The sequence below is a fragment of the Trachurus japonicus genome, chromosome 8 (genome assembly GCF_045865225.1).
Source record: "Trachurus japonicus isolate A0001 chromosome 8, Traja_1.0".
NCBI lineage: Eukaryota > Metazoa > Chordata > Actinopteri > Carangiformes > Carangidae > Trachurus > Trachurus japonicus.
Window position 1 is genome coordinate 19572220 of NC_140914.1, and position 15060 is coordinate 19587279.

The 15060-nt window shown below is 41.4% G+C and overlaps 1 protein-coding gene across 1 annotated transcript; it reads right to left on the reverse strand.

Moving 5' to 3' along the window:
* Positions 1-7632: 7632 nt before the first annotated feature.
* On the reverse strand, positions 7633-14775 carry elfn2b (extracellular leucine-rich repeat and fibronectin type III domain containing 2b). Its single transcript, XM_085784511.1, has 2 exons — positions 14113-14775; positions 7633-13274 (listed from the first exon to the last, which is right to left on the reverse strand). Exons 1-2 carry the CDS (start codon positions 14446-14448, stop codon positions 10752-10754), a joined length of 2859 nt encoding a protein of 952 aa, XP_085640637.1. The 5' UTR covers positions 14449-14775; the 3' UTR covers positions 7633-10751.
* Positions 14776-15060: the final 285 nt, after the last annotated feature.

Genomic DNA, 15060 nt, shown 5'->3' on the forward strand with positions numbered 1-15060 from the left:
TTCCATGACCTCGCTGTCTTCAAGGGTTTCTTTTTGTAGAATGTGCTGACACTGTACAGTACATGAGCACGGACTGGCACATGCACATCCTTACTGATTACTGCTTCTATCAGATTAAATTTGAAACTGACAGAGCATTTTATGTTGCTTAAATAATGCTGCGGTCCCCAGAGGATGAGTCCGACTCACTTTGGTGAAACCTGCACAGAAGTGGTTTGCCCTCTAGCACCACCATGAGGATGAGGTTTTTGTTGTTTTAGCAAAATATCATGACAGCTATTAAGAATCAAATGGGCACTGAAAGGCTTTATCTCAGCATGTCAGCTAAATCAGATATCACTGATTATAGAGGAAAAGCAGTGCAGTGGAGAGGTTTTACTTTTAATCATAGAACTGGTGTTACCACAGAACACTGCTCATGTTTGCCACGCTGACTTCACTTTGAACGGGGCAAAGTCAGATGACTAATCTCCCTCTCATGACTAACAGTTAAACAGGTCCTCTGAGAGCGAATCTCAACAAAACATGTACAAAAACACATTGTCAAACATGACACTTTACTCAAAACATGAGTAAAAACTGAACCAAATGAGTTGTTGGATTGTTTTTACAAAACTACAGGGACATCTTGCTAATGATAAATTGATAGAAATCTCCAGATATAACAAATGTATGGACTTGTCAACATCCAGTTGAGGCCGGATGCTTCTCTTTTTTATTTTGCAATATTGTGCAGGTGGAAGGAGACTGTTAGAGTCCCATTTTATATGTGGATTTAAGGACATGTCCTGGTCAAATGACTCCAAGGTTTCTCACTGCAGCCCTGGAGACCAAGGTAATTCCTTCCAAAGTGACTTAAGTATATTATGAGGTAAGGTATTTCTGAGACAGGGCCAAGTGCAATAACTAAAGTGAATAGAAAACTGTCAGACAGGCAGAGAGAATGAGATGAGTTCCCACTTCCCGCAGCCAGTACATTGGTTACAAACAGTGACACTCACAATTTTCTTTAGATAAGGTCATAACAACAACATCTTGGCAAAGTAGAAATGTGTATGGGCGAGTTATTTATTGTGACCAATGTGAACAGATGTGACACTAGTGAACTAACTGGTAGGGTTAGCTCTCACAAGCGTAAGCAAACATGACAAACCAACTTGGCTGGTGAAGCACAGTTCAGCAGAACCAGATCAACCTATGCGCCAGTCTTCATGCCCTTCAACTCTCTGGGGTCTTTCATTACAGACCGACTGGGACCCTTGTTCTTCTGACCTTCGTTGTATGCTCCTCTGCCATCTGGACAGCGTGATTACAATATGGAGTATGTGCTACTGTCAGACCACTCACCACTGTGGGTGGAAATTTCTTCCATACTCCATCTTTAATACATGGATGTGCATTATGAATGTCCTTTTCAATTGCATTTTCCCAATTCTAAACATCTCTTTAAAATTCACAGTGTATTTAATCTTCAATCTGATTTTCACTTTTTTTTTATGCAGCCAGCCTTTGCACATCACATTTTGTGACTATATAAAGCCTGCCAACTGTTTTGTGTCCAACATGTCCAACCAGCACTTTGAATGTTACCAGCAATGCCCAGATGCTCGACCCTCTTTTGCCTTCAGGTTCAGAAAACTCCCTGGCTGTTGTTTGTCATCATACTCATAAAATTTGTATGTTCAGCAAAGCATTTGCTTACGCTAGACTTAAAACATCTGACTCTCCATGGAACCATGACTGAGGTGGATGTGTATGTCGTTTTCATGAGTCATCAACTTGTGATTTTTTCCCCTTCCTCTCTTTGAGTGCCTGTTTACCAGGGGCCTAAAAAACTGAGAGGTTTTAATAGAGTACAAGTGGCCTGTAGTGTGTGTTTGTGTGTGCGGTGGTGGTAAGGGAAATCCCACAATCTCTTACAATAGACAGTCCAGGTGCTTTACAAAGCAGCCCTTAGTGCATGAATAACTGAATTAGGCTGCAGGATCTGCATCCAAAATAGCATGTATTCTATACAGGTTACTATATATACTGTACAGCACACACTAGAAGACATGCACTATGAATGTTTGTATAGCACTATATCCCAGTGTATCAAAGAGACCTTGCACATGTTAATTTTTAATTACAAATTTATTGCAAATATAGAAATAGATCTTTTGTACAGAAATCGCAAAGGGAAAACATGTTAATATCAGCAACAAATAATTAAAGAATGCAAAAAGCCAAGAATTGTCCCCATCATCCAAACCTTTGTTTGGTCTTTCCCTTGTGGTCTCTAAACATGAATAGGTGTAGAGCTGAAACCAGGGGGGAGAGTCACATAAGATTTGAATAGAGTACAACCATGGAGCTTTTAATTTGATACACTTAGGGGCCCTTTCCACCTCTCACATTTGAATATGTATAGACCTCCATCTTTTGACACAAATGTTACATTCATGTCCAAATAGGAACTAAAATCACATGATATTAATGTGAGAATTTGTTGTGGCCCTTGGCCCTTAGGGAACACACAGATGGTGGTTATACTTCTGCACTTCAGTAATTACACTGTTAATTAAGGATAGTTAGTGTTACACCAGGCAGGAAATGCTATTATCCTTTGAGGCGGTATTTGTACTGCAGTTATTTTCACCTGGTACAACATGTGAGACAGTGGCTTGCCTGTTGTAAACAAAAGAATTTAATGTTAGGTTCATGCAAGGGCAAAGACGATGTCATCAAAAAGATGATAAATGATTTCATTAAGCAAAAGAAACGTGGTTCACCCTCTGGAAACATGCTCTATATTGTCTCTGACATCTGAAGTAAAGAAGTCAACTCCCCGATCACTGATACTTTCTGAATAATACTTCGATTTAGTTAAGTCTTTAATAGTACTTTCAGGCAAACATATACACTGAATTCTTTTGTTGCTGCGAGGCCAAAACACTATTAGCTTTCAAACAGATCGGTCCACAGACATTTAATTTCCTCACTGACTTCTCTCTGTGAACTGACAGCCATTTTTGGAAGCAGCTAAGTTTTTCAATCTCTGGCACTGACAAGGCCAATCATTCTGCCTCCGGGAGTACCACAGCGCCAGACTGTGTGTTCGGAATAGCAATGGATGACCAGCCTCTGCCATCCGTGAGAGCAGAAGCATCATTGCTGATCAGAGTGATGGGTCTATGACACTGAATGGCATCTGCGTATAAAGTTTCATCGCTCTTGATTAGAGGGTAGAGGGGTGGGAGCTCTGAGTGACAGATTAGCCTCTAGTGCCAATAAAGAGTAACTGCCTTGTCTGATTGCTGTGCAGTTTTACCAATTAAAATATAACATTATAAACTACCTGCCTAATTTAGCATAGCCATGTTGACAAGCTGTGGATGCGGACTTATCCCAGAGGTTAATGCATTTCATTTCCTTTTTGTTATTGACACGGGGAGGTTGTGGCAAAGGCTACACTACAAAATGGGCTGTAGCGTCTTGGCTGGAAAGTCTTTTATCATCAGTGCAGAATGTAAACATGGCTGTAACTTATGAACTGCTGTCACTGCATGGACACTAATGCAATAAGTAATGTATCAGCAGAGCTGCAGTGGTGTTATCAACACATTATTGGCCAAAACAACTCTGCTTCAATTAATGTAATGAATCTGCCTCCTTTAATGACTCTACTCTGTCTCATTGGAGCCACTTATATTTAATTATATTGTCATTGAGTTTATGTCATCCAAAGTCATCAAATATTGTTATTTCTATTTGTGGTTATTCTGACTCCATTTATCTAATTTATCCGATGTTGTTAAATTTACATAATTTCACCAGTGTAATAATTTAGACATTATGCATCAATTTATTTTCTATATGGGTATTTTCTTTTACAGAATCAAGGCAGAACAGAATAAGTCAGCCTGTTCTGCGCACATAAAGAGCTACTGAGTTAGTGAGGGAGTAATAAAGTAGTGCACCATAAAAAAATGGATGATAAAAGACTGATTAACAGCTGTCTGGTTATAAGGTGAATTCAATTAACCAGCGTGGGGAGAAAACCAGCAGGCTGTGAGAGGAGGGGATGAGGAATGAAAACCACTGATTTAGCTAACAGCCCGTGGGCCAAGGCTGAAGGAGAAGCTGCCGATGCTGCATTGATTTGCCAATGACTTCTAAGTGATGGATTGGGATTAGGTTAAAACCATTAGACAATGGACCAAAGTGTGTGCGCGGGCATCACTTCAGCACACGCCTCTTCAGCACATATTGTCTTATATTATTATAGAAAAATTGGATGGAAATGTGTCCATAAAGGGAAGAAAATACAACCACAAACTGTGACAGGGCCCCACCTCAAGCCAAAGAAGACAGCTTTAAGTGTCTATGATGGAGAATAAGCTTAGTAATGGAGAACAGTAGAGCGTGGTTCAGTTTCTCATCATAGATGGATGGAACAGCCACCAGCCTCAAACATTTTTACCCCCTCGCTGCACTGCAGACTCCAGCAGCCTGTGGCTGAAGGAGTCACATTGTAACATCGTAACTGCAGTGTCAGTGTATAATACAATCAACCAAAAAAAAAACAAAACAATAGATAAGGATGTAAATATAAAACGTCACATAGAATTTAAAAAAAAAGTGGCTAAACCTAAATGTTCAAATTAAAGACAATGCTGTATTTCAGCCCCTAAAGTTTTTGTTTTCATTGTACGTCCACTCATTGTACACAACAATATATTTTTGTCTCTCAAAAAATACAGGGAATCATGCAAATATAACAACTTCTCTTTTATGTAGTACACTATGTTAAGCTTTCTCTGTTCTTAAACCTTTATAATATATCATTGTACTAAAAGTCAATCCCCTGATTCCCAGTAACTGACCCACCCCCACCCTCTACCCTCCCCAAAGAAACCCCATAACAAAATAAACAAAGACGAACAGCCAACTGAAAATAGAGAAACACACAGACATATCAAGAGATCAGGCTGCGTATAAAACATCCATAGAAGCATTTTTTTTATAACCTTAGCATGTTTTTTTTTCTTTTTCTAGTGTACAAAATTCACAGATATTTCACAGATATTTCTTGAAGTCCTTTATCCATCTTTGGAAACTAAAACTTGCAGATTTAATGCATATTGTGTAAGTGTAAATAAACATATATAGAATATATATATATATTTTGTGGGAAAAAAAATCGGCATGAAAAAAGAGATCCAATCAGGTTGCAAATGTTAGCCCATTTTAACCCAGGTTACCTGTTTAAATGCCTTTCTGCTCAGAAACCATGCTTTATTTTGGAGTTCCAATTCCTTTTCCTGCACAACAAAGCTGACAATAAATTCATTATCAGTCCCTGTGCAGACTACATGCCTGTTTTTTGAGCTATTTATCTTGTATTGTTTTTAATTTTTGTCCAATGAGATGTGAAAACATATTAGAAATGGGCATGTGTGGTCCGCAACATTGTAATATTTAGTTGTCAGTGAATGACAAAAACGCCACAGACAAACAAGAACAAACAGGGGCATTCATTTTGGGATTTTCTCTTCATTTTTTTAAAACTCCTTTGCAGAGTACTTGGCAGTCAGAAAGGAAGCGTTGGCAGTGCTCGGCCCGTCACAGCTGCCTCGTAAAAGTGTGAAGAGTGACCGAGACATCAGTCACACTGAGATGATATTTCATTTGTCTCTACTCGAAGTCCTCTTCCATTCTTTAGATAGACACAAATTCACATCAGAGCAAAATAAAAAATGGCACGCTTTTCATTTTCATCACATAAGCCCTGCTGTGGCTATCATGAAGGGCAACACAGTCTAGTTTCCCATTTATCAAATCTGGCATGTTATCCACACAGGCTAATCTCCCACACAATAAGCTAATGGGTTTAAAAGACTATTAGACAAAAGGTCTTCTGATATCAAATGAAAGGATTTGCAACCAACGGTCAGTGCTAATACATGCCTGTCACCTGCCTAATAATTGAATGGAAATGAAAGCTATAAAGGAATGCTGCGTTCAGTTCTGACCAATGCTTGAAGTTTCTGAATATTTCCTAGTGATCTGCTCCAACAGTACACTGTGCACGGCACGCGCATGTGTTTGTGTGTCACAGTTCACGTGAAGCAGAGCACTGATTCACGCTTCGGAGGTTTTCGTGTCGCCATGCCACCATATCTTTTAAGCCAGCAGTCTGTCTGCTTGCATTTAGCCAAAAAAAACAAAAACCTTTCTTTTATCGTTCTCTTTGGAGACTTTGCCCATTACCTGGCTTTCAGGAGAAGAGTTGTTTTAGTTTAGTCAGACTGTGACTCATTCTGACTCACGTCTTTATGTTCCATTTTTGTTCTGGTTGTGTACGTGACTTGGGGAGGGGAGTGGAGGACAATCTTCTTTTAAAAGATCACTCCAATATGCCGCATAACAGGAAAATAATAACATGTGTGAAGTATAAGTAACAACAAGTTGACAATTTAATATGTTTGTTTTCCTTTAGATTATATTACTCTGGTTTATTCAATTGCTCATCCTGCTTATATCTCTCTCTTGTTGACTGAGTCTTTATCTACCACCTTGATCTTAACAGGTCTATATGAAGAGACTCGTCCAGTGTCATCAGTCAATCTTGTTACATATTGTAGTTACTGGAACTCATAGTATAAAGTTGATGAATTAAAAATGACAGATGTGTAATAAAAACAAATTCTCATCATTATGAGAAGGTGAAAGATCAAACAAAAGAATGAATTGGGGATTATTCTGAATTTTATGTATTTCTAATTAGTATTAATATTATATCATCAGATTGCCATTAAATGATGATGATCACTCATTAGAGCAATGTCTCACTTGGAGTGAGAGTGCTTCAAGGATGGATAGAATGGGTAAAAAAGTTCACTGTGTCATGGGAAGACTGAAACGTTTTACTAATAGAAGCATTTAACTCCTTTAGTAATTTAGAAACTGATTAGACATAAATCCACACCCCATTTTGAACTGTGATTCATTATTTAAGAAACTAGAGTTTAGTTTTAATTGGGGCAGGCTTTTAATATGAGACAGCATCAAAGGATTAACATGTTAGAAACTGAAAGCTTCTATGATTTTCCGGGCTTACGCAGAGATAGGGGTAGCAACCCGAGCCAGCCTCCTACAAAAGGATTAAACATTAATAGCACATTAGATGGCTTTCTCACGCCTGGCTTTGCTGTGGCTCTGAGACAAACAACAGGGATGGTGCTACAAAAAGGACCATCGATCTCCGAGTGAGCCACCCTCCAGGGGATCAGTGAGGATATAAACTGAGAAATAAGAGAATTGGTTTGGTGCTGCTGAAGAAGAAGAAAAGCAGGTATAATGACACTGCTAATGTTTTGAGAAAATATTTATGGTCCCAGTCCTTAAGGTTTAAATAATTCAGCTGGTAAATTATTTGAACTGGCTATTGTCCAAGAGTGTACTCTGCTGAAAGTAAATTCCCTCTGTTCCATGCTAATAACTAAAAGCAAAGATAAATGATGCTATTGTTTGGTCTGAATCACCAATTACTGGAAAAATTAAGCAAAGATTATAAAGTGCAGAGGTTGATTTGGGAGTGCAGCACTGACCACAAAAATTAAATTAATATGTCTTTTTTGAGGCTTTGCGGAAAATTTCAAATTGAAAAGAGTCTCCATTTCCATGATACTAGGAATGTGGTTGTTTTGGCAGCAGGCTTTTCGAGTAATTATTGATGATGAGAAACACAATATCCCCTTCAACTCTGGAAATAACACTCATTTAAGCCACGGTAAAAACACAGTTTTAGAAGTCATTAGAAAGCTTGACACTTTTCACACTAGCACCAAAAGTGTTCTCATTGGGGCCAGTAATAATGCATCACCAGGGAGGTTTCTGAGCAGAAGAGCAAGCTGATCTGTCGCATGAAAATCAATTTCCTGAAAAATACATTAGTGTAAAGTGTGTTAATTAAAATGTATGAAATTAAAAGTTATCCATGAAAACAGCAATAATTATGCTTTTCCTTCACATTATATTTTGTCAGGTACAGTAGATGAACTTCAACTGCAACTGCACAATCCTGATATCACCGAACATTTCTGACTTTGCTGTTGCACTTCATTTACCCTCAGTGTCCATTTCTGTAAACTTGTTATGGCAGTCGTGTCGAGGATCTGGGGGAGTCAAACACAGCAAGTTTCCTTCTGTGGGATTCCTCTGATTTGATAAAAGTCTGAGTCAATCACAGCAACATGTTCTTTTAGAAACTGTTGTTGTCTCAGATGATAAACTTCCAAGACTGCATGTTCATCATATGGTGCTTTATCATATAAAGAAAGAAGGCTGATGAGGTGATGCATCTCAGACATGTTGTTACTAAAAGACGACAGTGAGGCCCTTGATCGTATGTGGTCCAGTTAATAGCAAACACAGCACATCACTGACTTCAAGGGATATGACCTTTGACCCTGACTGTATACACACATCGTATTAAAAGCGGGAGCAGGGGACAGAGATAGATGTTTCATGAAAACCAACAGATAGGAAGCCATACACAGATCAATGTGGAGATTAAACACCGCCCTTTTTCAGTTGCATCCTCAGCTCTGTTCAAACTGCATTTATGGAGACAAGTCAACAGCATGCTTAGAGCCAACTCTTCAAAGGAAACAAAATGAAGCAAAACAGCTTTGATATGTGCAGGTCCTATTTGAAAAAAAAAAAAGCAATTCTAACCTTTCTGATTTAGTATCACAGATCATGTCATTTCAGGACCCTGCTCATGCCAAATCTATATCCCATCGGGCCAATGACATCTGGGAGGATGAGCCAAATTAACATCAATACAGTAAACAAGTGAGGATAAAAACCTTCCTGAAATTAAACCTGTAACTTTAACTGCTTTTCTAGGGAATATACCATCGAACAAAAAGTGTGGAGCACTGATTCAGTTTTCACATTTTAAGGGTAGGTTGTCTCAGATTGTGTTTGTTAGCTGATTAAGCCTATGTTAAACATCTACACACCAGGATGCCCTCTGTCATAATGCCAGGCGAAATGACACTCGATCACACTGTACATGAACGGAGATTAGATTACGGCCCTGTTAGCAAGAGGCACTACGCTACTGTGGTATATCTGAGCATCACGTTCATGTGATGTGTCTGGGAAGAAGACATTTCACATTGTTATTGATATTTGTACACGTGTCCATGCCATTTATATTCTAGTATTGTTTAGACTCAGACAACCAGCCACTGGGCAAGATATTGACAACTATTCATTTAAGTCAGTTTGGGCATATACAATATAATCTGACAAGGCATGCCGAAAAAACCCCACTTACACTGACTACTGTGTACCACACAGCCACACACAATCATGAGGCGTAAAGTGCGAGCAAACATGCCTGTCACAAGTTGGCTAATTAAGTTATCAATAGACAACAAGAATATTAATTTCCAGAACAGAGCAGACACGTTGGCAGTAATTAGAAGTGTCCTTTCCCTCTGTGCCTCATTCAGCGTTAATGTTCGAGAAAGGATTTGGAATGTACTGTGGTGCTCTCATTGAATGATGCAAAGAGATTTTCCATTAACCTGCCTGTAATCTACTTACATTCACAGTGGATGCATACAATTTCTTATATCATTTTCTTCTTCTTTTTTTGCTTTCATACCCCTCTTACTCTCTATTACAGTACATATGGGTTGATTCTGTCGAGTTTTTTGTGAGGGGATTACTCATCTGTCACTTAGTTAATGTCAGGGTAGCATATAATTACCTTCATAAAGGGAACCTTACTTTGTCCTTTTTTACTCTTTCGAATCACACTCATTTTGATCATTACTTTGGGAAAAATGCTGTTTGGAACAGTTTGTGAATGTCTGTGGGACAAGATTCTTTACATCACCCAATGAACCATGCAAGAGTGTTAGTTGGAAAGATGTGCGAAACACCTCAGGGTGCAATCACAGCTCTATTTTAAGTTAGGGTTCCACTTTAATCTCTCTCTCATGATTTCCTTATGCTGCAGGACCTCTGAGCCCACTTGACTGTCTTTTCATTGTTCATTTGTTCATTTCTTTCCAATTTCTCCTTTCTTTTCTGTGTGACAGATTCTATTGAAATGCAAATACCCCAGCTGCATGACAGATCTCACGGGAGAGAGATAGGGCCTGCATTTGACAAATCTGTTCGCTGATCATCAAGTTGTCACTCATAAAAGAGTGCAGTTCCCACCCTGTCATAGTCTATCCTCACTTAAGAGCCTAAACATATCCAAATACACACTGCAAATTGATATAGCACTCAAAAGAAAGTAAGAAACATCTTGGATCACACAAGCTTAAAGTGAAGGGTATCAACATTTACCATCTGTGATAACCCATATGAAACATGGCACTGATAAAGATCGTCCATAAGATCACACAATGTGACCACTCAGAGAGTACTAAATTACACAGTCGGCATTTGCTCCCTGTGCTATAAATAAAACCCACAAACACTAAATGAGAATGATCCAGAAATGGGGCTACAATGCAGTGTAAAATAAAACACCATAATTACTCTCAAATCCCAGGCACAGTTTCACAGTCCTTGCTATTAGCACAATACTCTATACAGCATGCCAAAAAACCCAAAGGCAAAATTTTGTTGTACATTTTTCTCCCCATAAACTTGAGATGGTTTCTTGGCCCACGGGCCGCTCAGGAAAAGAAGAATCCAAACTCTTTTTCCCACAATGCCTAACTCTGGTCCTATAGTCACAGCTTCTGTTGTGCTGACACACCCTTCCAGTAATCAAGGATGTCATGCAGGTCCTCGCCTTTTGCGAACTGCACCTTTTTTCGTAGGGCATTTCCAGCTGTAACATAACAGGCCTCGTCGCGCTGGCCTTTCCGGTAAGGACGAAAGCGCTCCCAGATCCTCAGCGAGCTCTCTGAGGAGTACTCTGGGCTGGAGGAGTAGCCAGAGTAACTTGAATGGTGGCGGGCAGGTGAAAGCTGGGAGTAAGAGGCTGCATCCCTGCGGGAGCGCGTCAGAGGCTTTAGGAAGGAAACTCTCTGGGCCGGGGAGCCCTGGTGGGAGCTTTCATAGTAGAGAGCTGGGACAGAGTGGCGGTGCTCCGAACAGTGGTAGTCCTGCTGCACCTCCAGCTGCTGCTGCTGCTGCTGCTGCTGCTGCTGTTGCATCTGTTGCTGTTGATGGTAATGGTGTTGCTTCTGGCTGTCCTGATGTTGGGCACCAACACCACCACTGTCGCAACCACCGCCACCCCCTCCACCACAGCTCCCGCTACCCACCAAAGGCAGCCTCTCTAGGGGCTCCCCGCAGCCCACGGGACTGGCCCTGTCTGCATACTGCTGCTGCTGATTACAGCCGTCTGGGCTCCTTGGCTCAGGAACATCCAGGCTATACACCCTGGCTCCTCCACGTTCCCTGTCCCGACCCATGGAGCCACAGGAGGTGGTGCTGCACTGTTTCTTGACAGCATTTACAATAACCACAGCTGCATCTGCGCTCATTTGCCGCTGAATGGGGCGTACAGCGGTGGCTGGTGGAGGGGGCCTGTAGGGGGGAGAGACCACGAAACCACCGCCGCTGATCCCTGGGCGCTCTGAGAGAGGGGCGCTCAAGGCAGGGAGCGGAGGTGGAGGGGGTATTTTGTTGGGAGCAATGACTTGGCAAGTCTCTGTCACCCCTTGGGAGAGTGGGATTAGACCACGAGTAAGGGAGGATGCGCTGGTGGGGGGAGGGGAGGTGGGATTGGAGGAGGCTGTAGGGTTAGTAGAGGCCCCAGAAGCAGCAACTGCTGCTGCATCCAATTTCAGTGCATCGATGCAGTTGTTAATGATCTGGTTAACTTTGTCTACCTCCATGGCAATGGTCGAAATCTCTGATGCAGAGCCATGCCCATCATCATCTGAGTCATCCCCAATGTCAGTACCATCATCGTCCCTCAAGTCCTCCCCCCTCATCCCTCCATGCCCACCATCTCCCATCCTCTCCATGCCTGCCCCTCCAGTCCTGATATCCATATAGTTTCCTTTACTCGTAGTCATGGCCTCTGAAAAGGCAGTGGCCATTTTTTCCACTTGTGGGATAGAGGAAAGTCTGGAAGAACTGGTGTTGGCTGAATGGAGCATTCCAGAGCTAGAGGAGGTGGACATGGGGAGTTTACCCCCATGGTGGTGCTGATACTGGTGATGTTCTCTGGACTGCTCCTGAAGCTTATGGACTGCCGATGGATCATTTGCCACTGCTGCTGCCACCTCGGGTCCGTAGCGCATTTCCAGTATTGTTTTTTTGACACAGATGGATTTCTTCTTTTCATCATGCATCCGTTTCTTACGTAGACAATAGTAGACAAAGCCTAAAACAATGAGCATGCCAAAAAGGCAGCCCACAATGGTCATTATGTAGTGAGTAGTGGTGGAGGGTGTGGGGAGAATGTCATCTTGATTCTGAGGCCGGGTAGAAAACTGGAGGCAGGTGTGGTTGTAACGTTGAGAGTTGCGGATGGATCCGACACAGAAAGTGTAATTATTGTGTGGCTTCAGCTTGTTGAGGGTGATCATCTCCTTCTTGTTCTTCAAATTCATGACATCAGACACAAATGTGTTGTTGTACTGTGTTAAAATATACATTTTGCTGTAGGGCCTTGGAATCTGCACAAGGAGAGAGGCTGACGACAAAGTGACGTGATGGAGCTTGATGCTGGGGGTGACGAGTTCAGTAGATGATGATGAGGTGGTGGGCTGGTTGTACGGCCCCACACCACCAAACATCTCCGGTCCCATCCCAGAGGAACCGTCCAGATCTGGTGGGAGAGAGGTCATCCCAGGAATCATCACTCCATCTCGGCAGTGATGGTACAAGATGTTTTTGGCATTCCGACCACCATGTCCCGCAGCAACAGGACTCAGTAAGGGGTAGCCAAACATCTCCCGGGGCGTCTCACACTGAAGGCGATCGTAGGTGTGCGTCACGTTGTTGAAGGACTCCAGCCAGGTTAAGAAGCTGTAAAGATCACAGCCACAGTGGAATGGATTTGCTGCCAGTTCACACACCATCAACCGAGCAAGAACTGTGAATGTGGATGGATCAATGCGGGCAAGTTTGTTGGATGACAGGTCAATGCTGCTGAGGCTGGGGCACTCCCAGAATGCATTGTTGGAGATGACCTCAATGAGGTTGTGCTGGAGGAACAGGCATTGCATGCGGCCGAGCCCTCTCATCATACCCTCAGTTAAGTTTGTCAACTTGTTGTAGCCCAGCTGTAAAACCTGAGTAAAACACAAAAGAAAGAGCATTAGATCGCTTTTAGTTCTTTTTTCCATTGTAGGCTTACTTAGTCATCGGAAGCACAACTGTTAATGGAATTAAATTTAACTTTGGTTAAGCTGCAGCATTTTAAAAACATTTGCAGGGGTCAGGACACTAGTTGTGTTCATATCTGCAGTGCATATTCACAGAGACTGTACAATATTGTAAAATTGGCCTATGCAAATTTGCAGTTTTCTTATAACATCCAATTATCGTTTATAGCCTAGTGACTTTTCATAATTTACACATTGATAAAAAATTAAAATAAAATATATCCACAAAAAAATGAATGAAAACAAAGTTGAACCTGGCTTTCTCTAACAGGTTTCCCCTCTGCAAATGTGTGCGAATTAGCACATATTTAATTGGATGTTGCCTCATTTGCACATTTAACGTAACATTTCAGAGACTTGTAATGCAAACAAATAATTGACTTAATGTAAGTAATCGACTGGGAAAGTTTAATACATTTCTGTTTATGTATGTGTAGTAATTGCTTTCACTGGGGGACTATATCTGAATGATCAGTACAGTCACCTCCATGTCTGAGTTGTTTGTGATGTTATCCCTGCAGCTGAGTACTGAAAAAACAAAAATAATGAACACAGTTACATAATGCTGTTTAACTAATTTAGGTCTCCCTGATGCGTGTCTCATGCATTTACTTGGTGATGAAATAAAATATAGAAGTTCCACTGAATTGTGCTCCAGTCTAGTGCAAAAATAAAGCATACCAGTGTAATTTTTGTAAAATAAATCAAAATCGGAGTCAAGCTCAAAGCTTTTAGCATCCATCACCTGTAAATTGGCTTGTCCTGCAAAGGCTCCATCCTCAATATAGCTGATTTCATTCTTGGTGAGGTTGAGGTCAGTCAGATTGGTGAAGCGGTACATGGAGCTAAAGAGGACAGCTTTCAGCTTGTTCTCATTCAATCGCAAGTCATGGACTGTGTTGTTGATGTGCTGGGGTATCGTCTCGTATGGCGGCTGGTTCTGACTGCAGATAGCCAGCCACACATAGCCTTTGTCCCCCTCAATAAGCCAGCAGTCCCCATTGACCAGACTGGGGAAGTGGGAGAGGAACAAGAGGGAGGGAAGGGTAAGAAGGAGAATAGATGTGGCTGTACTCTGCATGATGCTGAAGACAGAAAATGAGAAAGAGGGGAATTTATGATTATTAAGGGCAAATAGGGGGTGGGCAGGGAGGGGGGACGGTTGTGTTTGTAGGAGAAAGGGAAGCAACAGAGGTTGCTAGGAAGGATTTCCAAAGAGGAGAAGGCTCCGGGGTTGTGTTTTGAAGAGGGGTGAAGGCTTCACAATGCCAGTCACAGCTTTATGGTCATCATGGTGATTAGCAGGGGACCCATGTTATGTCATATCTTGTTGGGCTGCAGTGTGGGGTGAGACAGCTTGTCCTCATACTCTCTCTGTAGACCCAAATGGATGGACTCTTGGAATAATCTGTAGAGGAGATAAGAAAAGAACCTTGAGAAAAACAACAGTATAATGAAGTGGGTATCTACCTGGTTGCACAGACTAATTTTTAATATCTTTTACTTTGGCAATCTAACCTCCACAAATGTAGCGTTGAATCTTGGTAAATTAATAATAAAAATAAAATAAAATACAAAAGGTAATTCTATTCATAACCCACCAAGTTCCTGAAACATTTCATCGTCTCTGAATTACTCTGACACTGCAGGCATCCCAAAATCAATCTCACTGTTCCTCCAGGCATGCCCCACA